Source organism: Fundulus heteroclitus, chromosome 8, assembly GCF_011125445.2.
Source record: "Fundulus heteroclitus isolate FHET01 chromosome 8, MU-UCD_Fhet_4.1, whole genome shotgun sequence".
Lineage (NCBI taxonomy): Eukaryota > Metazoa > Chordata > Actinopteri > Cyprinodontiformes > Fundulidae > Fundulus > Fundulus heteroclitus.
In genome coordinates, this window is record NC_046368.1 from 12,023,569 (window position 1) to 12,051,108 (window position 27,540).

Sequence of the window (27,540 nt, forward strand, 5' to 3'; positions counted from 1 at the left end):
CACCTTCCTTCAGAGCGGCAGAGGTCAGCGCAAACCTTTCAACATCCACGTCCTGTCACGTATTCTTAAATCGCTTTAAATAATCATTCTGGTCCGTTACTGCTTGGATCTTGGTTAGATAATTAGTTCTGTGTTTGCACGGAGATAATTAAAGATAAGGGAACAGGGCCAAATTATTAAACAGGTGAACTTTGAAGACAGAGCAAAGCTAACAGATAGTTGACCTTCTCTGACATCTTCGCATAAGCATTTTGTTCTGTCTGTCTCTTCTTACCTCTCACTTATCAGCTCCTGATGCTCTCATAAGGTATTCCGCCCTCCTTTCATTCATTCATCTCACACTCGGCTGTTTCCAATTGGCTTAGAGACATTCTTGGAATGCCAGGGCACCGCTGGTTTGTGCGGTGTGTGTGTGTGCGTGTGAGTGTGTGTGTGTACGCGCGTGTTGCTGCCTCCCACCCCCATATTATCCGTCATTCACTCCCTCATTTTAAAGAACAGTGGCTGCGAGATTAGACGGGAGGCTGGGAAAACGATAAAGGTAAAGAAGGCGACAGAGAAAAGAGGCAATAAAACGAAGAATTTAGATTGCTTTTGCCAAATTCTTTTTTTTTTTTTTTTTTTTTTTTTAGAGTCACCCCTTTGCCTATATGCTGATACTTAACCTTATCCATTGACGTTGAATTAAAAGTTATGGAATATCCCACTGGGAAATGGGAAGCACAACCAAAAGGCTTCACGAGAAATGTGATCTACACTCACACTGGGCCAAGTTCCGCTGCTCAATTCAAAGATCGGCACAGAAAGGAGAAAAAAAAAGAAAGAAAGAATGAAAGGAGACATGGTTAATGGCAGCAGAGGCCAGGAAATAGGTACGGCCAAAGACATGAGCCGTATTCCAGCAGCATTTTCTATGTCAAAGAGAAACAGAGAGCGCACAATGTTAATGACAGCAAAAGTGAATTACTCTGTTCAGGGAGGACACACAGCTGAACAATAGCGCTGAGCAGAGATTACTTCCCATAGTAAAGCAGAAGAAAAACTGCAGAATACACAGTTAATGGGAACATACAAAAAGAGTACATTTTAAGATGCAATATATTTATTAGATATTATGTTATTCAAAGAAAAATAACCTCATCAAACATTACATCAAAGCAGATGTTGCAGCCTTCTTTCGAGTGCACACGAGTAAAGAAGGTTCTAAAGTAGTCCCTCTAGAGAAGCTGAGAAGGGTGATCCCTTGATAGTTAAAACATGCTCTCCGGTGTAATTTCCTAAAAAAATTGGGTCGACCCTGGCAATGTGGACCAGATCTTTTCCCCTTTCGCACAATGGCTATGGGGGGTTTTCTTCTCTGTTCTGCATGTGTTCTGCGGATCTGGAGGCTTAGGAGCGTATCCTCGTGAGCATACGGCTGTGGCTTGTACTGCGGGAGTTCTCAGCACTAAGTCAAACGTCTTTCCAGTGCAGACTGGACTGGGCAGCCCTTGTCCCCGATCCTGTTCCAGGTGTTTATGGAGAGGATGTCAAGGAGAAGTTGTGGAGAGGAGGATGTGTTGTTTGGGAAGCTCAGCCTCTTTGCTTTTTGCAGATGATCTGGTTCTGTCGGCTTCTTTAGGCCATGACCTTCAGCGTGCACAGCAAGTTTGCGCCACAGAGTGTGAAGCGGCTGTCGTGAGAGTCAGTTACTGCAACTCTGACGCCGCGATGCTTAACCTGGAGAAAGGTGGATTTCGCCTTTTGGTTTGGGAGGCAATCCACGAAAATGGACGGCCTGGGCCAGAGGTGGATGCTGTCTGTAGAGAAGAAAGAGCCACCCCACAATGCAAAGCTATTAATGTACCGGTCTCTCTATGTTCAAACCTTCACCTAAAGTCAAAAGATATGGATCATGACCAAAAGAGCACAGTTCCCAGATGAAAACGGCTGACTTGAGCTTCCTCCTCAGGGTGACTAGACTCTGTCCTGAGTATGGCGATAGGAGCTGCACTATCAGGGGAAAAGTGGAGCTGCTGCTCCTCCTAGTTAAGACAGTTAGGGCATCTGATCAGGATGTATCCGCCGTGTTTCCATTTGAAGCTTCTCCGGCATGTCCACTGGGAGGAAATCCCTGGGGAAGTCAGAATTCAGTTGATGGAATATACATCCCTTCAACACTTGGAATGCCTTTGGGTCCCTCGCAATAAGCTGGAGAGCGTCGTTGTGCTTCACTGTCTGAGTTTCTCCCCTTGACCTACTACTAACTACTCCTAAGACCCAGTTTTAGATGGATGGACGGATGGATGGATGAACGGACGGATGGATGGATGGATGGATGGATGGATGGATGGATGGATGGATGGATGGATGGATGGATGGAAGGATGGATGGATGGATGGAAGGATGGATGGATGGAAGGATGGATGGAAGGATGGATGGATGGAAGGCTGGATGGATTGGATGGATGGATGGATGGATGGATGGATGGATGGATGGTTGGTGTCTCCAATTGTCTCTATTTTATTCACCAATGACCCAACTTCAGATAAATACAAAAGTGTAGATACTTTTGCTTTGTTTTTTCATATTAATGTTCTAACAACAATATTGAACCTTGTCTTCTTTTTTTGTGAAAACACAGCACATACGTATTTATTAAAAAAAAATAAAAGAATTACATTGAAAAAAACTTTTAAAGAAGTTTTATGTAATACAAGTTCCATATTTAGAACATAAGTCTAACATTTTTTTTTTCAAATTTGCTTTATAAAATTAAAGTTATAAGATACAGAGGAAACTGGAGTAAGTTGCCACTGTTTAATAGTTTTTAGTAAACAAATTAGCTTCTTCCTGTGGTTCAGCAGTGGAAAAAATGCAGGAAGAAAATGTGTTTTGCTAACTGTCCGTGTGTGTACATGGCCCGATGTTTTTTTTTTTTTTTTATGTATCACAACTGCAAATGGAATTAAAAGGAAAACTTTCAATTACATATATAGTGTTATCAGTCTTGATGTTCCACTTACACAAGAACTTACACAGGGTTTGCATAAGATAGATGATCTCACAGCATGTCTACATAGCTTTGGGGTGCCACATAAAGATATTATACTACAATTACATTAGCTTTAACCATGGCAGCTGGTCTGGACAAAAAGGCACCATAGTGTCTTTATGACTTTGCGCTACAATTTTATTTACATTCCTCTTCCCCCCATGACATGCACCTAAGCTAATCTAAAATGCAGAATGTCTGGTATTGGCATGCCAAGCAGGGACTAGAGCTGTACGCCTAAATGAGTTATGCAGTACAGACTCCCAGGAGGATCCAGTTCATCCCAGCGTAATTTTTCAGAAGAACAAAGCCTCAAGTCAAACGTTAAAAGGTGCACGCGATAGACGAATGGATGGATAGGTGAAAACATTTGTGGTTAGAAAGAGCCCTGGCTTTTAATCTCACTCTTAACCGTGTTAGTCAAAGTTAGTGATTCGACAGAGCAAAAAAAAAAAAAAAAATAGATATATATAAATAATTATATATACAAAGATTAGCTAAAGGAAACATAAGTGACACGTATGATCATATTAGGACGGGAAAGTTGTCATTCTCCAATTTTGTTGATGCAATAAACCTTATGGTTGGTAGAAAGTAGGTCGGCAAAAAGAACTTTCAACAAGGAAGGAGAATGAATTTGTCTTTGCTGCAATGTCAGTCACATTCACAGCTAACAAACACTCAGTGTTAGACAGAAATTAATGTGCATGCACACACGCACACACACACACACACACACACACACACACAAAACCCAAAGCAACAGGGAGGCTACCAACACAACTAAATAGCAATTACTACACTGTCTGCAGCCTAGCAACCAGGTTACTTGATGCCGTTGTCTCTCATCACATTTCTTGGCTTGTGTGTATGTTTGTATGTGCCCCTTCTGTGCTACGAGAATCCTTTGCGCCGGGATCCGGGATTTTTGTGTGACAGGTTTGGATTAGTGACAGAGAGCAAGAGAAAGTTCAGTCTGAGAGAGAGAATGATAAGAAGCTGTTGGCTGATGTTATTATTTTGAGGGGGGAGGAAAGAATACATTCCTCTGAGGTAAATTACAGCCTGACTTTGATCATGCAATGTAAGCCGCGTACGAGAACGTCTGTATTATTTTCCGGCTCTGGCAAACGTTGTTCCCTGTTCCTTATAATATGTTCAACATGTCTGCTTATTTTAAATGTATGCTCAATTAGGGAGGAGAGGATTTGACAAAAATTGTGTCTCTCATTTAAAACAGAATATACAATGGCTTGCAAAGGTATTCATAGTCCTTGATCTTTTTCCCCTTGTATCACAAACTGAAATGTATTTTAGTGGGATTTTTTTTTTCAATTGAATTTAGCTACAAATAAAAATCTCAGAAGTGGTATGTATTTGTACTCAGCCCCCCATGTACTCAGCCCCAGATACCTCAAAATTAAAATGTACATCACAGGTTTTAGATCTTAATTTGCAATAAAAAAAGAAAATCCTGCATCACTTTCTTTTCACTTTACAAGTATGCACAACCTTGGGCAAAATTGCAATAAAATATAGGTAAACAAGTTCAAAGGGGGTGTGAATTCATTTGCAAGGAACTGGCACAGCAACACATTTAGAGAGACAAGATCATATCTCTGCTTTCAGTCCCGTTTGATGTCTTGATAATACAAGCATTTCTTTAAACGGCCTTTAACTTGTTTCTTTGTGACTTTTAAAGAGGTTTAATTTGCAATTTCAGAGGAATTTTATTTTTATTAAGTCTGACCTTTGAATTAATTATGCATAAAAGTCTTCTAAAGTCAATGATAAAAACCAAAGTTGTGGCATTAATAGTTGACATTATTTTAAACTATTTTTAAAAACCCTGCAGAACATTTGTTCAAGGCAATTGCCAAAGATTACAACAAAGTCTGGCTTCTTGGAAGCCACAAATCAAGAATCAGGAGTACTTTATTAGTGGGATGTAGTCCATATCACGTGGTTATAGTCTCCCTTTTCAAAATCCTCCATAGTTTGAGCCTCAGGAACAGGAAAATTGGAAAGCCAACATTCCTGTAAAGTGCTGTCAACGAAATCCTTCAGCTGATGTCATCTTCACTACATATAATTTTCTCTCATTAGACTTTGTGATAATTTCCAAAAGAAATGTGCACTATTTAAAGTTTATAACAAAAATTCAGGTGTTCGTTTCTTGGCTTCGACGTGGGGTTAAAGTCCATTCTTGAATCAAGAACAGAGAGAATTGTTAATGCAAATTGACAAAGCTACCAATTTATGTAAGATGTGGACAGATTTGTATGCATGTGTTCCAACTACCTTCCCACATCTTTTTAAGGCTCATTATCATTTATGAGCCACAGTCTGTAACCTATTACCACTTAAAAGTAACCTGACCAGCCACTTGTGCGTGTGCCCTTGTGCACACGTGCAAGTATAGGCTAATAAAAAACATCTTCACAATCCCATTTGATACAGCAATTCAAACCAGATGATGAAAGTGGGCTAATGCAAATAACATTTATTCATGAGCGGTGTCCTGTGTGCCATTGATTCAGGTAATATGTCAGTGCAGTCCACAAAAAGAGGGCGAATCCCGCACAATGTAATTTTAATTCAAATTATTGTTTCATGGGCTTTAATATTCATGTTGTCTTTGTTCTTTTGTTTTTTATCCCCCCCAACAGGTGCGTTTTCCCTTGTTGTTCCCACCTCTCTGTTTTATATCTATTTTCCCTGAATATGTGGACACCTTTTGATATTTTCAAGTAACTGAAGCATGTGCGCGGCAGGTGTTTTGTGCACATGCATGCGTTTGTGTTGCGTCTGAAAACTTTTAAAAGCACATTTGTCCTATCTGGAGAGAATGTTTTTTGGCTCGGCCCCTCTTCAAAGTTTCCTTTCATCTTCTCATATATACTGATTTCACGTCTGTTTTTCCCTCAACTTTTATTTCGCTCTCATGTCTCAACCCTCAATTTTTTTTGTTCTCCTTTTATTTTAAATTCCCTTATTTTGCTTTCCTAGCATTGGATCGAAGTACTTTTACAGACAACCATTTTATGTTAGAAAGTAGCTCAAAAAGTCCAAGAATATTAGCATTTGCCATAACACTCATTGCCTACTTTATTAGATAATTTGCTACGGCTCAGTTAAATGCCCTTTTGAACAAGGTTTTGTAAACATTTCTCAGAGATTCTGGTCAATGATGGCATCATACAGTCTCTGCAGATGCTTCAGTTGCAGATCCAACTGAAGCATCTGCTTCCATGTTCTATGATGCATTATTTTGATGGAAGTAGCCATCACAAGATGGTAGCACTGTGGTAATGAAGGGATGGCAAGCAATAACACTCATGGAGGCTGATTGGTTTAAATGATGTTCAATTTGCACTAAAGGGCTCAATGTGTGCCAAGAAAATATCCCTGAAGCCATAGGACCATTACTACCGGTATGACTGTTGAAACAAGGCCAGATTGATCAATGTTTTCATGTTGTTGCGCCAAATTTTGACCGTGCCATCTGAACGTCGAAACTGGAATCCAACTTCACCTTATCAGACACTGTTTTATTCTAGTCAGTGATTTTCCAGCTTTGTTGGAACCTGTGTCATCTGGGGCCTTAGCTTTTTGCTCTTATCTGAGCATCAGAGATGGCGTTCTTGGTTGTTCCGAGTGGATTTTCGAGCATTACCCTTTTATCATCAAATGCAGTGTGCTCATTCTCCTCTGACCTTTGGCATCAACAAGGCATGTCGATTCAAATTTATTTTGTGTTTAACTATTAAACAGGTATACCCAATTAAATACAAAGACAGGCTGGCACAAGAGTGCATAACTTTTCATGCCTTGATGCTTCACCAATTCTCTCTGGTCTGGTCTACTTGACTTTTTACAGACTTGGTATTATAGAAAACCCTGGCAGGAGAATCCTATGCTGTCATCAGATGTGGTGAAACCAGGTTCAGAAAGTAAAAGGCCTGTCCTGAGAACTTTTCCAACCATTTGCTTTTCCATCTCCACTTCATAGACAGTGACTAAAATTGAGTGAACAGCATGAAGCATTTTTTTTAATTTCCTAAAGCCAGATTGCCCACCTCTGGCTGCCATGATTCATAGAAATTTTAAAGTACTACTTCTCTAATTTCTTCTGGTGAATAGCTGCAGTGCTAATACTAGCTAGAAAATAATTTAATTCTTCTCTGTTTTATGGTAAACAGTAAATAGCTTGTACTTGTATAGCGCTTTATCAAGTTTGCCGACCCCAAAGCGCTTCACACTACAGTCAGTCAGTCAACAGGCAATTCGGGTGAAGTGCCATGCCCAAGGACTGAGACAGTTGAAGCGGGGGCTCAAACCGGCAACCTGTCAATTGCAGGACAAACTCCCTAACTCCTGCGCCACTGTCGCCCCACCTGCCCTTTCACTTGCCCTTTAAGTGCAAGAAAACCACAACAAACTCGTTTACGCCCATCTTTTTCTTTCAGGTTTTCTTGACCTCATTGCTGTTAATAATTTCTTAACCATTTCACGTTTTTTTTTCTCTCTCTAATGATAAGCTGGTTTGACTGATTATAGAGCCTGAAGGAGCAGCGCATGTGTGTCGGTATGCCCTGACAGTAATTGTCTGCAGTGATATGGCTGTGTGGGACAGTGTGCTTTAGTGTGACTTTGACTGAAGCTCTCAGATGAAAAGCCAATTGATTGAGATGGCCCCAATTAGTCTCTGTGATTAATTGAGTGTGATTGGATACCGTCCCTAGTATCCATTATTATCTATTATTGACAGGGTAATTAGTTGCTGTGGTGACCGCTAAAACACAGTTGATTGTGTGCGACAGTGAAATGACCCCATAGCAGCCAATTAAGCAAAGCTTTTACATGTGGATGTGTGCCTGTAAGTGTGTGTTTGACCAAGTGTAGCTTGAAGGGGCTGTTTTCAGTAAACGCCACAAACAGCAAGATCAAGCACAGTTTCTGTTACTTGACTGAGTTAATTTATTAGGGGCACTAATGGACAAAGCAGTGATGATTGTGCAACATTTGATTTGCAAATTTAGACAAAGGAAACACTGATTTATGAATTTTGAACAGTTGTCAGAGGCTAAAAAAATCCAAGAACTAGTGGCCCCTTGAGGAAAAAAAACCCACATTACCAAATCAGTATAGTACATTACTATACTGATTTGGTTAGCATTTTACTGGACGCTACCTGACATCAAATGAGAGGAGAATTTATTAACTTATTTTAGCTATGATTTTTGACAGTTTTTACAACAAATTTATTTGAGCTATTTCTCTCTGGCAAGCAAAGCCTTCAGACTGTGACAGATATAGCATGGTCGTTAGCCGTTGACCAGTAAGATGGATTCAATCAAGTATGAGTAAATCCTGGGAGAAAATGGAATGTCATCTGTGATGAAGCTACAGCTTACATCAATGGACCTTCCAACTGGACAATAACCTCAAGGATACCTCAAAATCTACCAAGAATTATTACCAAGAATGTTAAAATCCTCTGTACAAAAAGAGGTGGGCTAAGGAACGCTGCCAGATGCTGGTCTCTGGCTATGGAAAACATTTGCAGAAGGTCATAACAGCAAAAGGTTACTCTACTAAGTGGTACAAATGGTTGCCATGAAGGGGGTTATTTATTAATTAAAATAAATAACCCCTTAATAATAATAAAAATATGTTTTATCTCTGCAAAGGCACTTATAATATTAGTTGTGTTGTCCTACTCTGCTGAAGTGCCAGTGCTGACAACATATCTGTTAGCCTGTATTCTTATGAATAAGGTTTTCTTTTTAAATGTCAGCGTTTTTGCTTAATTTAAAGAAATACATTTCCAGTAAACTACAATATTAGACAATAAACCATGCTCAATATGTCCCCTACTTTTTCACTTATGTTGATAGCAAATATTTTTGTCAGTATGTGTTTGCTTCTTTGAGATTGTAAAAGGAATTAAAAGTGGAATTGAATTTTTGATGAAGAAAAAAATACTTGTAATTTTAGTGGGGTTGAGCCTTTGAAATTGGTTTATTTTCTGTGAGTTTGTATCGCGAGCGAATACACAATGGCTCTGTTCGAAATATTTTAATTATGGTCTCTAGCTCCTGTTCCTTCACTGTTCATGAGGTCAACAGTAAGAACACTATCTTGGGGAGGAAAGGAGCCTTTAACTCGTACATCATTACGCGATAGAAATGCACATGGATGATGCTAAACAAATCAGGGCCTACAACTTTCCGAAAAAGAATTACAAGAAATGCAAGTTAGACAAATGTAGCGGATGTTCTGAAGCTCTTCATTACACAAACCAAAACATATGAAGCCGCGTACATTTGCTTGTGTCACACACAGAACACGCGGAGCAATAATGTCGCTGTAAATATTACCAGCGTTACCGACTGACCTAGCCTCTCTTCATTACGCTCATCATTTTTTCTTTTCTCCCGGCATTGAGGATTCATTAAAATATTGTGGGTGCCATTGGTTCATCTAGTGGTAACTGCACATCAGGATGAAGAGCTGTATTAACAATTAACATGAATAAAAGCATTTTATTCCATATAATTCTGTTAAAACTCAGTTCCTTTAATCGTTTAGTCATTTTATCAGTTTTGATTCCCCTTCTTTTTCCACATGCTTGTACCCTTCTTTCCCTATTTACTCAAAATTACCCTCTAAGATTATGCTTTGTTTTCAAATTAATAACACATTTGACTCATTTTTATAAGCTGGTTGCACCACTTCACAAAACGTCCACTACTTTATTATGAAAGTTATTGCAAAGATAATTTAAACCCATGTTATAAAGTTTTTATCTTGGTGAAAAAGCATTATAGAGACTGCTTTAGGAAGACATAATTGAATAATTTCAACACACTCACACATGATGACACCTCAGTTGCAGAAGGCTTTTCTCAAAACAATTTAAATGTCTCAGCTTGAGGTTTATGGAAAGTATATGGAATTGTAAAAGGATTTGAGACTGTACATATAAACTATAATTAGGCGTGGTATTAAGCTTTTCCTTTCTTTCATCCCCGTCCTCATCAAAATTTAATTGATTTGATATAAAACATTAATGCATACTACAAGAAAATGTGCCGGCATTCACAGCTAAATAAACTGAAAGCGCCTCTAATAAAACATACCAAAGACACGACTTAATTCAAACTGAGAAGCCGTGGCATTTTTAATAAAATATTAGATCAAGAATGAATTATGCAATAAAGTAATGTTTAATTACCCATAGCTGCTTTGTATTTGATTAATGTGTTTTGGATTTGATCTCTTTTTCCGCAGTGTTTCTTTCCCTCGCATGCCTTAAACTCTCCATGTTTCTCCAAAATGTGTTGTCCCCAGCAGTTAACGCTCTCTCTCTCTCTCTGTGTTCCTCTTCTCCTGCTCTTTGCAGTTCCCCCTCAGGAGCCCAAAGTCACCTGTCGCTCCAACACCTACCCTAAAGGCTTCTACTGCAACTGGCACCTGGTCTCTCCTACATACATACCCACCACCTTTGAAGTGGACGTGCAGTAAGTCCGACTAGTTTTCTGCTATTTACACATTTGTATTGTGCCATTTTGACATTCTTTGGGAAGGAGTAGCAAATAAAATATCCCTTTATCCTCCATAACCAGACAGCAGATAGAAAATTCTAGTTGCTTTCTACATATTTCGCCATTAAGTACTCCCACTGAGGACTTTCAGCTAAATCATAGTGGTTCAGAAGTATCTTTGAAATTAAAAGGATGATGCTTCTCCCTGCATACAATGGAATGCAGCAAAGTAACCCCTTAATACCCCAAAAGTTAATTAAGTTTTGTGTCTAGGATCACGGATTATAGAGCCGCAACTGGATTCTGGCTTCATAAATACCACAACAGCATATTTATGATAAAATTTTAATTAGGACAAGAGACACTGGTAAATAAAAAAACAACAACAACAAAAAAAAAAAACACATCAGCAGTAAAAGTGAGAGTAAAACTAAGTGGCTTTTGAGTCCAGCAGAGAGGCATACAACCAGTAAGGTGATGCCTTCTCCACTCTACATTCTTCCAAGCTGGCTGTTTGTAATCTAAAACAGGACTTTTACTGTCACTCGTAACTCCGATGCTAGGCGCTGGCATCTGGCTTTTATCTGCAGTAAATGAAGTGTTCCATTATGATTCACTGTTGACTCAGTGATCTTGATGGAATGTAGATCTGCTTACTTCAAACGTGTGGGAGTTTTAATAGGCTTCAGCCCGCAGGCTAATGTCAAAGTGAAGATGCATACGCAGAGCAGTAAATAAGAAAGTTCATTAGGAGTAAAAAGTACAAAGTAGAGATGCAACGGTCAGAGATTTGTGGCTAATTTCCGATCCTGCTGGTTTTGTTTTGTTTTTGCCAAAGCTTTGATCGCCCAATATTTATTTTAGCTGATTTTGATTTCTCTTTAAGAACTAGAATTGACAGCAGTTTTATAAATTTTCTATTTTTCCTGCATTTTTGTATGAGGACCAGAAGGGACATCATGTTGTGAGTACAAGAGAGCAGTAGCCATAAAACAGTGGTTTCCTATTAGTTTTTAACAACTAAATGATTATGGGGCACCTTATGTTAGTGATTAGTTTGATTGAAGTAGTTGCAATGAATAATCGGTAATGTCACCACTTTATTTCATACATTTGCAGTTTTGGTGATTTGGAGCCTGACTTGTGCCTTACTTTTTTGCATACGAGACATTTCCGATTGGCCATGCATTATTTCCTACCCACTTCAACCACTGTATTAAAATCATTTAAAGTGATTTTCTGTATTCTCCTCTCAGTCTGTCTGGAGAAGGAGAAGTAAGGAGGAGTAAGGAGATGTGATTAAATGATTCGAATACATACAGCATCTACCAGCAGGAGATTCGTTATTTTGGTTTGAGTCAACAGGCCTAAATGGGGTAACTGATGAGAATATGTAAAACAAGTCTGGGTACTAAAGCTTGGGCTCCTATTAGCCAGCTTTCACTCTACATATATTCAACATGGTGAAAGTTGCAGGTGTACACTATTTATTAACAGTTCTGAAGCTCTTTATTTCCATGGGTCAGAGGCAATCGGAGGACTATAGAAAACCTATTGGTCACATTTAACATGTTCCCTTACTGTTTGAACACAGAATATAGCGAAAAAGTTAATTATTATTTGTTTATGGTGATACAAATATGAAGCACCTCAATGGTTAGCAAATAAATTACGTGCAACATCATTCCCACATTCAAAATCTGACTTTTTTATTTTTTTTTATTTTAAAAGGATCAGCTGAAAGTAGGCTTGTTTGGGGCCTTATGCAACTGCAGATTAGAACTGCAATTTCCACACCAAAAAGTGTTATTCTTTTTTTAATTTTGTTAACAAAGCCTGGGAGAGGGTAGGGATTGGAAAAAAAAAGGGATTTTTGTGTAGGTTTTAGGTAAAACTGAAAATGGGTACGTTTGCAGAGCTATGCAGATCTCTCAGCAAGCCTCTGTAAATCAGTTGTGTCTAAAACAAGATGCTATTACCAGTTACATTTAAATTAAATCAAATCCTAGCTTTAAAGGATATGCCGAAAACCTGAAGTTTACAAGCACTTCCATTCGCATGAAACCTTCACCTCCCGTCTCCGTCTCCCCCTAACCTTATTTTATTTCCCTCCTCAGGCACAACCAGCGCTCACTGGAAGTGCAGAAGGATCCGGTCCACAAGAATCGCTGCCATGTACAGTTCCCGGAGGTCTTCTCCATCATTCCATACAAAGTTAACGTGACAGCAGTCAACGCCTTAGGGAAAGCCTACGTTACGCTATCCTTTGAAGAGTCCAGTATAGGTAAGATGGATGTTTTCTCCCATTTCTCATTTTGCACAAGTGCCACGCCACTAGACCTTTCTCCTACCTGTTAGCCCGTTGTGTCTAAAGGTGACTAAAGCACAAGCTTGGCAGTAAATTAATCACAACACCGGCTGCCCCTCACTGCAGGGCCTGCGAATCATATTTTCTGATGAAGTTCCGTTTTAAAATGAGTGTTTTAATTTAGGTCCTGAGCTTAAGGGGTTTAAAGGAAACACTCTGACATTTTTCAAATCACTCCTCCCGTCTGCAGAGCATGTTTGTCGTTTATTAAAGTTTAGCAAGAGCTTAGTTCAGGGATGGATTCCAGCATCTTTGTTCCGTAGCTGACAGGTTTTTGGCAAATGAATAAAAGAAAAAAAAAAAAAAAGAATGTCAAAGCGACCCTTTGAGGATGCCAATGCTCGAGAAATAATAATGCAGTCGTTTGACCACAGATAACTGATTTTCTGACACTTCTGGTTCCCTTTGGAGTTTTGTTGCACATACAGCAATTGTTAGTGGCAGAAAGGCAAAGGGAATTGAAAATGCACGCTGCAAATAACTTCACATAACTTCAGGAGAATGCTTGATTTTTTATTTATTTATTATTTCTCCGGCTGAGGAGCCAATCACCTGATGTGCTCCCCTATGATTGCTGACAAAACCAGACAATAAAACAGCACAATTCCAATCATTTCTGCTACCGTTATGTGATTTCATTACAATAGATACTGAATCAGCAGTCTGCTGCTCTGCCAGCATTTTCTTTTTAAACCTAAATGTTGGTTTCTTGATTTGGATTATTTTGCACGTCTCCTTTAAGGAAGCGCAGGTTTGAAGGGAAGAATTTGTCCAGAACACAACATAATAACAGCAATAATAGAATTCATCAGCAGCTCTGATGGGAAACGCAGTGAAACGGAGACATTCGTTTTAAGGGAGGAACTTTGGAAGATAAGGAGAAGTGCTGGGGCCTATCCTCGCCCCTGTTGCACCGCTTCCAGCGTGGCGTCGGCGTGCATGACGCACAAACGCACGAAGACATCAACGGAGCCCTGAGAGTTTCTGAGAGTGTGAAGTGCGTTGGTTGGAATCGCTTAGTATTTAGAAACAGAACGTGTGTTGTAGCTCTGTGTGTGTGTGTGTGTGTGTGTGTGTGTAAGTGTGTACAGAAGTAACCAAATAAGTAGAGTGACATGGTCTGCAGACCCCCGGACACAGGACTCATGAAAATGCTAATGGTAGCCGGATTAGCGCCTTGGCTGGGGAAATATCCCCTTTGGAGATATCAGAATGCCCCGTCGCTCTTTTTCATTCAGTCTGCTTTCGCTGCCGTTCTTGTGTGCACTGGTTGTAACTTCACATTCATTTCTCCTCTTTTTTTTTCACCCCCTTTGTCTTTCTCCTTTGTTTTCTCTGTCCTTCATCGATAGTCGAATCATGTACATTGCAATGAAAAGGAGAACAAGGTGGTGCTTTTGTGCTTTTTGTCGACCCTTTTGAATTGTCCATTTTTCCGGATAAATGAGATCTAAAAACATCAGCAGGTTATCACTCAACTCCCTAAAGCAGAAAAGTGCAGTACGGTTTTATAAACCTTAGATTAAATGTTTATGGAAGCATATTTGATTCAATTTTAACAACCTGCTCTCAGCATGCTAAACCTTGCATGCCAAACCTTGACTTGGTAACATTTGTCCGTGATTACACAAAACTTCTTTAAACATATTAGATTGTCTTGACCTTTCCATTCCCCAGCCCCATTTTCTGTCAGATTTGGATTTGGAATCAGATAAGACCATTTCAAAACTTCTGGTGTGCCTTAGAAATTAGACCTGGTGTCTCAGTGGGACTCACTTTTATGAACAAAGGTCGAGAATAAATTAATGAAAATAAAATGATTACTTTGAACTTAAATGTATCAGCATTTACTGAAATACAATTGCTAGTTTTGCTTAGCCAACCTAAACAGTTTAACAATTACCCTTTCTCTCCCTTTTACCTTTTTAAGATACATTTGGAAATAACTGATAAGAAAAAGTTCCAGAAAAACATTAAATATTTCAAAAATGCATCATACAGTGTTTGTTTTCTTACAGTAACTAGAACATTTCGATATATCTGAAAACCTGGGTCCAAACATAAAGAAATAAAATGCATTTTATGAAAAAGCTAACGCTGTTACATTTATGAAGTATCTATATACCTTATGATGCCTCCACATTACATATTGTATGTGTTGGTGGATGAATTCTTTAAAGTCTAAAATGCCCAGTCTAGGGAAGTTACCTTTTGATGTCCTTCTGTCCTTTATTACATTTCTCCACTAAATGTTTGTCAGACCATTAATTGCTTCAATGGGTAACAAGTAATTGAATTAAGTCGATCCAACATAATTTATTTTATAAGTTCTCAAGTTAAACCATGAATAAACTAGGTTTGTGTCCACTTAATTCAGCTACTTGTTACCAATTGAACCATTAATTTAAGTTGGAGCTGCATTCTCTTTTGAGAGTAAAAAAGAATCAGGAAATAAACCGAGTTGCCTTGCGCTTCAGTTCATCCATCCATTCAACATCCAAAGGTGATTATTAGCCAAGACAGCATCTGCACAGCATGGGATCAGAGGAACATTATCATTGGGCCATTGCAATTATATTTGTGTAGTACTTATGATTTATAGCATAGCAGTAGGTAATATGTGTTCATAAATGCAGCATGTCTCAAGTCAAAAGTTTTGTCTTGTCCAGAAAAACTCTGAAGCAGCCTGGTATATTGCATATGTTACAGCAGCAGCTGCATAGACAGGTGAGAGTTGAACCTTGTGTGCGTAAAGCAATGGATTTAAACGGCATAGAAAAGCAAGAAAGATGAAATAATAAAGGATTTAAGTGTATTATGCAGAGATAGCTGAAATTGGGAGATTTCACCCACAGCATTTTGGTCTATCTGCCAGCAATCATTTTTACATTGTTGTTAAGGCTAAAACCATATAATCTGTTCTTGAGTAATATTGCTAGAGGTCGGGGTGATCTCAAAAGACTCCCTCTCTATAGCACTTTCTACAATAACTGCTCTTCTTTCATATTACCTAATACAACAATGCAAATATTCACACTGACAAACGAAACAGCAAGTTAAAGGTCCATGGCCATTTTAATTCACTCTAAGTCGCAAGCTAACTATTTTGCAAATGTGTCAAAAGAATCTTATGAAATGGCAGTTTTCTCTTGCAGGAAACTGAAATGCTGCCTCTCTATACCTCATCTGTTCTTGGTTCTTGCTTTGTTAGTCTTTCTTTGCTATTCCAATTTTAATTCTAGCATTCATTTTCAGGGACAACGAGCCAGCTCTTAAATAAATAAAACAATTTTATGCTTCCCAGTGTGCTTCTGAATTCGGAGATGGAGGAGAATGTTTCTCCTAAGTCCCTGTTCATCCAACCAAAGTTGGATAAAATTAGACGAGAGGAGAAGTGCGTGTCCATGCATGTGCTTGGTGTCGATTCAGTAAAGAAAGCTCCAGACCGGTCATATAATAAAAAAGTCTTTAAGTGTTTAATGACATATCAATAACTCATATTTTTAATCTAAAGGAATGAAAAGTTGGGGGTAAAAGCTTTACTTTGAGCACTCCAGTAAACTCTGACAGAACCTCAGTTGTCATTCATTGGGATTAAAGGCCACCTAATTCGTCAAATCACTGTAACTAATGCTTTCCCACCTTGAGTGCATGACCTGTGTGCTCTCTATTCAAACGCAATGTCTAAATCCATCGGAAGATTTTTTTTGTCTAATTAATAGATAATTGGTTAAGTAGTGCTTAAAAAGTTTAATTGTGCCATGAAAAAAATATTTCCCCTCTTACAAATTCTATTTTCTGATTCTGCTTCTTCTTCTTTTTTGTCACATTTAAATGTTCATCAAACAACTTTTGATATCAGAAAAGATGTTTAATTTATTAAAGGATAAAACAAATGTCCAAAACAAGCCTGGAGCTATGTGAGTTCATGAATGGAAAAGCAAAAACAGGAGAAAATTGCAAGAAATCACGGCCTTGTGCATCGGGCATTAACAACTCTCTGGCATAATTCTGGCTGGGCATGTCCCTGTTGGTCTTGGCCAAATTGGTAGAGCTCACTCATTGGTTGAGTTCCTGGCACAGACTGGGCTTTTTAAACCCACTCCACAAAAATTAAATAGAATGGAGGTCAGAGCTCTGAGAAGGCCTTTCAAGAGGGTTCATCCTTTATCCACTGAAGCACAGGTTTGGATGTGTTTTTAAAACACGAAAAATCCGAATATCCAATTGTATCTATGTGTACGTTGGGATATATTTTAAAACACAAATAAATAAGCTCGCGCAACATCCACTGAAACTACTGGAACACCATGAATAATATTTATTGTCATTATGTGTCACAATAATGAAGTCTTTGATGTGCCATACACCAGTTCAGAATGCAGATTATTACACATAACACGCAGACACAAGTCTTTATCTTTCAAAAAAATAAATAATACAATTAACAATTGATTGCACCAATGTCTTTCTGTCCAAAGTGAGGCAGGTTTAACTTCTTCATAAATGCAGAAGCTACAAACTTGACGCCTTCAAGTCTGAGTAAAATTTACTGCAGCAAATATTGAGCTATTTGTGTACAATGACATTTAGGTGAATTTGGCATGAAGGAATCAAGGTGAGCCTTCCCAGGAGCACCCTGTAAACAGTCGAGTGTGGGAGTGGCCGAATGCACGTTGAATAGAGAATGGAATAAAACAAGACTGCTAACGGGTAGACGGAGAAAATTGGGGTCCCAAGCACGCATCATAACTGGTTTTGAAATGAATAAAGCAGAGATTCACTTTTAGCTTCTGGCATGGCCTTGCCAAAGCTCTCGCCTCAACCTTTTTAAAACACTGTGGAAAATGCTTAAAAGTCAGATGTGTGCCAAAATACAAGACAGAGGAGTTGAAAAGAGCTCTACTAGCTGTGGCAGTGGACAAACAATAAAGTCAAAATAAGGGCAGTATCTCGCATAAATCTGGTCAAGGTGCAACTTGTGAAAGCAATTTTACAAGTTGCAAAGTGGGAGTGCATGTAAAGATCTCGGTCTGCATTTATATCTTTGACCCTTTTGAAACTAGAGAAAACTTGCAATGGATTCAAACCAGTGCACCCAATTAGTGAGAAGAATGTTATGGAAAAACACAATAAAAGACTAAAGGTTGTTTGCCTTTTATGAGTCAACGTAAAGCTCTCACTGGATTTGCAAAGAATACACATACCTAATTATCTGTGCAGAAACATAATTATCGTTTGACAAATTGGATAGTGTGATAAGTGCTTCTGTTCCCTAAAAAAAATGCTGCTTTAATCCGGTTTATCAGTTTATTGTTATTTACTTAATTAGATTTATCGTTTACTGTGTTCAGGTCAGTTTCGACACTTTGTAAAACAGTTTGCCTTGGATTGTTTGTGAATGAATGGGTGTGCTACATTTCCAGAGGACTCCTTTCAGCAGAGTCAGCAACATTACATATTTTTTTTCTGTTCCATTTCCTTTCACGCTAGGATTTCTGACAGATTTCACTGGAAACCAAAGCACGCTGTTTCTCTTCTTGTTCTTTTGCTGTCAAAGTACCCCACGAGAAGCCGTCTTCTGCTACACCAAGTGTCCAGATTTTCTAAACAGTTTTTTTATTGGGAGGGACCGTATAATGGTGTGAAGCTTCGGGTGAAAAAAAAGTAGACGAGCACGGTTCGTAGATGCTGGAGAAAAGGCATAAAAGGAAAAGCATGTAGAATTAGCTTCAAGAGAAAAACTTCTTTGTTAAGCTTTAGCAAAACATCACACTTTGTATGTAACTAAGACAGTTTGTCTCTTGTTTCCTTTCTTCTATTTTCAGATGATGTATTTTACATATAGCTGTCAGATTTGTATCACAGTGCACATTTCAGGCTTATCAAGGATGAAAAAGACTGGAATGACAGCATAATAGCAATGAAAGGAAAGCACACAAAGTCAAGGCCACACAAGTACACAAGAAAACATACCCTCAGATTTCACTAATTCACTTTTTTATTGTCATTTCTAAAAATTTACATTACCATTAAGGGGATTTGTTTTACAGTCATGATGATAATATCTCTGCATTAAGTTCTTCTTTCCTGGTATTAGCGTGTCAATTATCTCTTTGCAGCTGCTTTAGTAGAAGTAGCTTATTTAAAGGAAGCATTTTTCATAGAAATCACAAAAAGAAGCAGAGAGTGTTCCTTTTACCCACACAATGATGAGCTAATATTTTCTGTCTTTTTATTAGCGAGATAGATACTTTAAAAACCTCTGGGCACTCCACCCACGGAGGTTTCTGTTTGGTTCATGGACACGTGTTCTTTTATTGCATTCAGTGGCACAAAAAGGCTTAATGTCATATTACTTCACATTGATTACAAATGGGGTTTACACCCACCTTGTTTCATCGATCGATCTTTCACAAACATTTCCTCACAAAAGCATACCTATATTTAGCTTATGTCACCATGTTTTTACTTTTTTCATTTTTCAGTTCTGCTTGGGCTCCTAGGTAAAAAAAAAAAAAAGTTACATGCATTTCCAGGACAGAAATTTGCAATAAAGCGTGTAGGAACTTAAGTGGGCACCGGGCAGCCGAGAAAACAGCCGACGGGCACTGGAGGGTGACGAGAAAACATTTGGAATGGCAAACCTGAGCATCAATGCATAAAGCAGAGGCCACCCCAAAAACAGAAGTGTGGATAGTAAGGTACACTGCTCCAATCTTAACTCATGACAAAAAGATTTATGTGGTGGTTTATTCTGTGTGCGGGAGATCTAACCCAATGGAAACATTTACCAGTGATTATCAAAAACAAAAAGACACACAGAATCTGGCAAAATCCACGTAGACAGTAGATTATTTCCGTCTCCAGCTCTGACCTGCATTGTTTCTCTGACGTGCACAAACATGTGTCGGCACCCTCCTCTTGTCACCTGGAATAGCCATCTTCTATGCTACACAGGTCAGTGCATCCCTCTGCCCGCACCAACACCGACCCACCAACAAGCTGATCATGCTGAGCCACTGCCGACAGCGTAGCCTTCGCCGCAGCTTCCACAGACCCTTTCACATCTGTCACATGAGCTCAGAGCGAACCTGCTCTCATCTGTGAAAAGAACAGGACACCAGCGCCGATTCTGGTGTTCTCTGGGAAATGCCAGTCGAGCTTCAGGGTTGCCGGGCAGTGTGCACAGGTCCTAAACAGAGGGCATCGGACCCTGAGGCTATCCTCGTGAAGTCTGTTCCTAATGGTTTGGTCAGAGACTTTCACGCCCGTGGCCCACTGTAGGTCACTTTGAATTGCTTTGGCAGTACTCTTCCTTTTCTTCCTTGCACAAAGGCCCAGATTTAAAATCTCTTCCACGCTCTTGAGACGATGCTGGGAGACAAAGCAAACCTTCGGTCGGTGGCATGTGTTGATGTGCCCTACCTGGTGGAACTGGACTGCCCATGCAACCACTTTAGGGTCCAGGGATCGCCTCCCGCTACCAGTAGGGACACGGACCCTGGTCAAATGCAAAACTACTGAGCAGCAGTACTGTGGGGGGGTTGTCTCTTTGTTGCCCCTTCAGTGCACCTGTTGTTGATTTTAATTAACACCAAAACAGCCGACACTGATTAACCACCCCCTTTACTGCTTAAGTGGCCAGATCAATATCCCAGAAGTTTAACTGACTTGATGCGCTCTGATTAAAAGTTGTTACTCTAATTTCTTTTGAAGAAGGTGTCTGTCTGCGTCTACGTGTCGGTTGTTATCTCTTGGGTAAATACTTAATGATTTTACGTGAGATTCTTCTCTTTGTATTTAATGGTGTCCTTATGTTATTGTCTGTTGACGGCGTGCCTTTCACCCAAACTGTTTTCAGGCAGTTGTATTTTATCATTCGAATTATTGTTGGAGCTATTATGATCTGTGTGTCGTGCGTGTGTGCGTCACACTTGAGCAAAGGGTTTCATGTAGCTGAAGATGCAGCCAAGTTTTCTCCCCTGTGGGAGTGTTCCAACAAAGACCAGGTCATCCAATATGGTCTGTAAAGCTCAAAATTGAATTGTCACGATCTCTGCTATCATTTAGGCTTCCTCGGTGGACAGGCGTTCAGAAACACTTTGTCCGCACACAACTCACAAGGTCTGTTGGCCTTTAATTTTCTTTGTTCTCTCACTTTTGTTTGCTATAAGCCCATCTATACTATAAAACACATTTACAGTAGTTTGTCTCATAATATTTGCAAGCAAAATCTTAGAACAGAAAGAAATCCATGTCAGTCTAAAAGATATCAGAGATGTGGAAAAAAGGAACGTCATGTGTCGCCTATACAGTGATATTTAAAAACAACAGAGTTGTTTTTTCAAATCAATAAATCTTTGAAAGAAGGAGTTTTCGTTGCCATTGAGTGATTATGTTTCCCCTTTCACTGACTGTTTTTATCCAACCTTTACAGTGAAACCGGACCCCCCAGAGCGTGTGACGGCAACCCCGATCCGCTTAAAACCTCGAAAGCTGGAGGTCTCCTGGCACAGCCCTGCTACGTGGCCCGATATAGACGCGTTCCCTCTTAAGTACTTTCTACGCTACCGACCACTGATTCAAGAGAGGTGGCAGCATGTGAGTACTGCTCTGTATGTGAGTGGGTGTGTTTGCTGAAAACACAGGAGACGTGCAGTACTTGATGATGTTTTATCATATTTGGTTCCTTAAAGTATTTATTGCCCTTATACACTTTCAAATTTTGTCATGTTCCAAAATGAATTGTTTGTACTGAGATTATTTTAAAGACAATGTTGTTCAATCCATCAACCAAAAATTCACGATACAACTGCAAACTTTACATGGCATGGTCGTCCACCTAAAATTGCAGGCTGGGCATAGACAGCATTAATTAAAGAAACCTCCAAGAGGCCCAGGGTAACTCTGGAGGAGCTGCAAAGATTCAAAGCTTATGTGCCAGTTAAGCTGTAAATTAATTAAAAAAAAATCTGGCATTTATGGATGATTGGTAAGAAGAAAGCCATTGTTGACAGACAGCTAATATAACTTCTGTTTGCAGTTTGCAACAAGCCATGCAGTGTACCTAGAAAACATATGGAGCAAGGTGTTCTAGTCAGATGAGACCACAATTTATCTTTTTGGCCTACATGCTCATGTTTATGTGAGGTGAACATATAACACTACTCATCACCAGAAACACACCATTTCCATCTTGAAACCTGGTGGTGGTAGCATTATTTTGTGGGCATTGTTATACAGCAGAGAGAGGGAGACTGGCCAGAGTTAACAGGTGGACGGATAGAGGTAAATGCAGTCCCTGAGGAAAACCTGTTAGAAGCTGAAAGGGACTTGATACGGAGGCAGAGTTTCACTTTCTAATAAGAAAACACTCCCCAAACCTGCAGCCAGAGCTACAATGAAACCATTCTGATCAGATCATTGTCATGTGTTGGGATGCCCGTTTCAAAGTACTAACCTAAATCCATCTGAGATTCTGTGGAAAGATGTGAGAATTGGTTTTCACAGGCATTCTCCATCCAGTCTGACTAAGCTTGAGCTATTTTCCACATTGGGCAAAATGTCAGTCTTAAATCGAAATGTGGTTCTAAAGGTTTTGACTCAGTATGGCTGAATAAATGCACAACTGGCACTTTTCAGATTTTTATTTGTCAAGAATCTTGAAAACTATGTGTCATGTTTTAGTACTTCAGGTATGGCTATCTTTATGCTGTACTATCACCTAAAATCACAACACAATACATTGAACTTTCTATCACATTAAAATCACAAACTTCTAAGTGCATTAATACATGTACACGGTGCTATATGCCATATGAGGCCAAAGCATTACATCCATATCATTTCATAGCCACAACCCCTATATTTCTGTGTATGTTCAGCAGTCATCCTCAAAATAAATTAAACAGATTTTTTTTTTCTTTATGAAAGAAAACTATTTTTTCAAAGAAATGTCTCTGAGAAAGGTTTTAGTGAAATGACCCCAATTTCAGCTCTTGGTTTGATTCCTGGAAAGACAGGCGTAATTTCTCAGCTGCTTTGGTGTATGTTACTCTATTTGAGTAATTCTGGGTCCACTTCCCTAAGGGTTCCTTATAGCAAAAACATATGTGTCCTCTATAGAATTACTGGGAAGAAAGCTCTTTCCACCAAGGTCGAACCTTGTAGTGATATTATGGTGCATGTCAATGGTTTGCTAAGGTGTTGTTCCAAGAGCTAAGGTTACAAATTCTTAAATGAACTCACATGTAGGAATCACAGACCCTTTTTCTACCTGAGTAATGCATGCGTATATCTTGTTGTCTTTTTGTGTCATCCCTTGCTGTCTTTTCACAGTATTTAGAGTGTGTTACTGCAGTTGATTTTGTTTGATTTGAACTTTGCCAGTGAAGTTTATCAGTTTCATGTAAAGCTTGACTGACACAGTTCAGTATCTGTTAAGCGTTGTTTTTCTTATTGTCAAAGATTAGCAACAGGTGTAAATATGTCTGAGCTGTGTAAAAAGGTTTTCTTTTAGGGGAAGATACGGCTGTGTAACATCAAATGTCTTCACTGCGAGGACAACGTTTGATTTAGTTTTTGAACAAAAAAAGAAGATTAGGAATAATGTAGTTTATGATTTTTGCTTTCAATGTGTAGCTGTTGGATTTTCTCTTGTATCCATGTTCATTTTCCTTTCCTCACCAAGTATCCCACTCATTCAGTGGCTGGAATGAGTATGGTCGTAATAGAGACTCAAGTCTTTGGGGTTCCAAGTGAAAATTAAACCTGACAAACAGTCCAAGTTTCCTTTCTCTCTACACTACTAATCAATCAATATATGGACTAAACATAGGTGGGAAACCTTAAGTCAATATTTGGATTGGGCAAGAACACATAATTTGGAAATTGCACAAATACATTTGATGACAGCTCAACTCCCCTGTGTTTCTGTGGTATGCTTTGATGAATGTCTTTGTGGTTGTGGGTCTTGATTTCAGCTGTGGTGAGTGTGGCTTCCTGAAGGTAATTCTGCACATTTTAACACCAGACCTTAGAGACATTTTTTTTCTTTTGGGCCGAAGCACGGGCAGAGTACAGCTACCATCTCAAAAAAGTATTTGTAACTGATTGTTGTTATTTTAAATGTTAAACAGTTGAGTGGAAACTAAAGTTTGCATAGCTGCCAATACTGTTATGAAAAAGACCAAATACACTCCATAATTCAGTAAGTTGTAGAAACGCCTTTGGCAGCCATAACTTGGAAGTAGTTATTTTGAGGTAAGCAGATATTCTTTCTCCACACTTCTCTTAAAGGGGACATATCATGCAAAATCCAATTTTTTAGCCCTTAGATACATTTTGTTGTTAACTTGGAGTCTCTAGGAGTGCTGAACATTTACATGTAGTCTGTCCATGAGATGCGTAGGTGTCTTTATATTCTCATTGGTTATATTTTTCAAACCATTCAGTTTACTCTGTTTTCTATTATGTTTATTCAACAGTTATATTCCAGTATTTGCTGCAGAACTGCTAAAGAAGGTCATGGACTTCCAGCTTACCAGTCTGGAACCATTTTTATTTCTCAGAGCGATTTTGTAGTCCATGCTGAAGCTACAAGTGGATAAGTCATTGGTTGTTCATTACACCATCCCCCAACATACTACAAAAATGGCAGAATGGGGTGGAGTGGAACGCTCTGCGACCTGGAGTGTCTCATTTCCATTTAGAGAGACAGCATCTAAACGAGTTGCTCTCAGACACACCTCAAAACAGGGGTTAAAAGGTGGGACGTGGTGGTAAAACTGCAAAGCATTGTGGTTCCACTTTATATAGACAACACCTGAATGATTCTAATGTGAAAAGGAAGAACAGAAAAGCATGATATGTCCCCTTTTAAGTCCCACCATAGCACTTCAATTGACCTTAAGTCTAGACTTTGTTTGGGTCATGGCAACCCCCTTTGGTGTGAAGATGAGTTAATGGTCAACCCAATGACTGCTTGGTGACTTATGGTTTAAATCATCAGCGCACTCGTCACTCCTTATGAGGTGTCCAAAAGTTTATGATCCGAACAGTTCGGTGCTGGCCTCGTCTGTCCAGAGGATGTTGTTCCAGGCATCATTTTCTTCAGTCAGAAGCAAGACGGCAAATCAAATACTGCTCACATATGTTTTTAGAGATGAGCTATTTTTCCTGATTTTCTATCATTATCTGATTGAACCTTTTATTTACCAACTGAAGCCTGTAAAGTCTGAGATGTAGCTCTTGAGCTTTTTAGAATTGCTTCAAGCATTAAGTTTTCTGACCTTGGGATGAATTTGCTCAAAATGTGTTTTCATCTTGGAAAACTATGAACTGTCTTGAACATCTTACACATGAGTTTACTCTTTCTCACAAAAGAAGGATCAGGTTCAAAATGTTTGGAAATATACATGCAATCCCTTACTAGATTGAGGGACAGCTTTCTACTTCTTTGGGGTAATTGCTGATGACTCTCAGTCTTGGTATTGTGTTAGCACACCTCAGCACTACAGGCCAGCAAACTTCTATTAAAGACGTGGTGACAGTGGCTGGTAATCAAATGTGTGTATACATATATATATATATATATATATATATATATATATATATATATATATATATATATATATATATATATATATATATTCCACATTAAATTCAGTGCTATTCTTAGTTTATCCTTTGACTTCATACAACAAACATACTTTTATTATCTCCATGTGTTATTTATTAGATTTTACAGATCTAGTAGCCTTTATGTGTGGATGTGGCAGCTTTTAAATGCTTTTCATTCCTACTGATGAACAACACTATATACTGTTCAAATATTTTGCCTTGCCTTGGGATGAATTTGCTCAAAATGTGTTTTCATCTTGGAAAACTATGAACTGTCTTGAACATCTTACACATGAGTTTATTCTTTCTCACAAAAGAAGGATCAGGTTCAAAATGTTTGGAAATATACATGCAATCCCTTACTAGATTGAGGGACAGCTTTCTACTTCTTTGGGGTAATTGCTGATGACTCTCAGTCTTGGTATTGTGTTAGCACACCTCAGCACTACAGGCCAGCAAACTTCTATTAAAGACGTGGTGACAGTGGCTGGTAATCAAATGTGTGTATACATATATATATATATATATATATATATATATATATATATATATATATATATATATATATATATATTCCACATTAAATTCAGTGCTATTCTTAGTTTATCCTTTGACTTCATACAACAAACATACTTTTATTATCTCCATGTGTTATTTATTAGATTTTACAGATCTAGTAGCCTTTATGTGTGGATGTGGCAGCTTTTAAATGCTTTTCATTCCTACTGATGAACAACACTATATACTGTTCAAATATTTTGCCTTGGTTATTGTAGCATATGACTTACCGCTGCTTTTAGTGTGGAATTGTTCATTATTTCTCGAAATAATGAAATGTTGCACAAGCCATTTTTTGCTGAAAATTATTGAGATGTCACATAATAAAAAGAGCATAACGAATCCCCTAAAATAAGACACGCTACTCATTGGCCTCACACCATTACTTAAATAACCATAGCCTCAAAGGTTAATTGAAGTGGTCGCTGTTGCTCAGGAATTTGACTTTGATGTGGTTAGACAACAGAGATGCGCGGGTATGGCTTTCACATGGAACATTATGAAATGTGTGTGGAGTCTGAAATGAAAGCTGGGCTGTGATCAGAGTCATCTTTAGAGGAAACCATCCATCCTCTTGAGGAATGAAGAGATGACGGCCCCAGATACTCAAGAGTGATGAAGATTCAGATGGATACAGGAAAATGAGGAAAAGTTTTGAAGTAGAGATGAATGGAGTGCATCAGAGAACCAGAAGTGGCCTAAATGGATAGCAGACTCTCTCAGATACCACAAAACAGAAGGGAGCAGGACATATAAATGATACAGTCAATAGTGCAAAGATGCACATTAACTTTAGCGAAGGACAAAGCTGAGTGACATATTATATACTTGAGAATCCCCTTTTGAAAACATGTGATGCAAGAAAACATATAGACTATAGGCCAGAGATCATAATGCTTGAAACTGACAGTGAAATGAAGGGTTGGTCAGAGAAATACAAAGAAGAAAGAGAAAAAGGCATATGGAGAGCAGTGTGATCAGAGCATAGTGGGTGCCAGACAATCCGTGAGACATCAAGAAGGGGGAAGCTCTAGTGTGGGCTTTGAAAGTGAATTTCTGAAAGCTATCAGTTAGTAGATGTTTGAAGATCAAGGAAAGCACAGGAATGGCTTGAGGGAGGGAAAAAGGGTGACAACAAAATCTGAGTTTTATATATATATATATATATATATATATATATATATATATATATATATATATATATATATATATATATATATATATATATGTATGTGATTGAGTAGGAAAATATAAAATATTAGCTTTAGCTGGGGTAGCGGAGGCACAATTTAGCATGCTTTTAAGGACTATGCCAAGATATTTTATGCAGTTCAGCGAGATGAGATGAAGGGAAAACACAGATAAAGCAGAGCAAGCTCATGTTACTGGAGATCAGAGTTTAAACA

At 38.7% G+C, this 27,540-nt stretch overlaps 1 protein-coding gene across 1 annotated transcript in view; it reads left to right on the forward strand.

Moving 5' to 3' along the window:
* The window catches only part of cntfr (ciliary neurotrophic factor receptor), a gene marked incomplete at its 3' end in the record, with an annotated part of 321,955 nt that overhangs the window by 273,058 nt on the left and 21,357 nt on the right, over nucleotides 1–27,540 (forward strand). Inside the window, 3 exon segments of the mRNA XM_036140103.1 lie at nucleotides 10,443–10,560; nucleotides 12,702–12,868; nucleotides 21,393–21,556. Of these exon segments, the coding sequence (XP_035995996.1) occupies nucleotides 10,443–10,560; nucleotides 12,702–12,868; nucleotides 21,393–21,556 (449 nt within the window).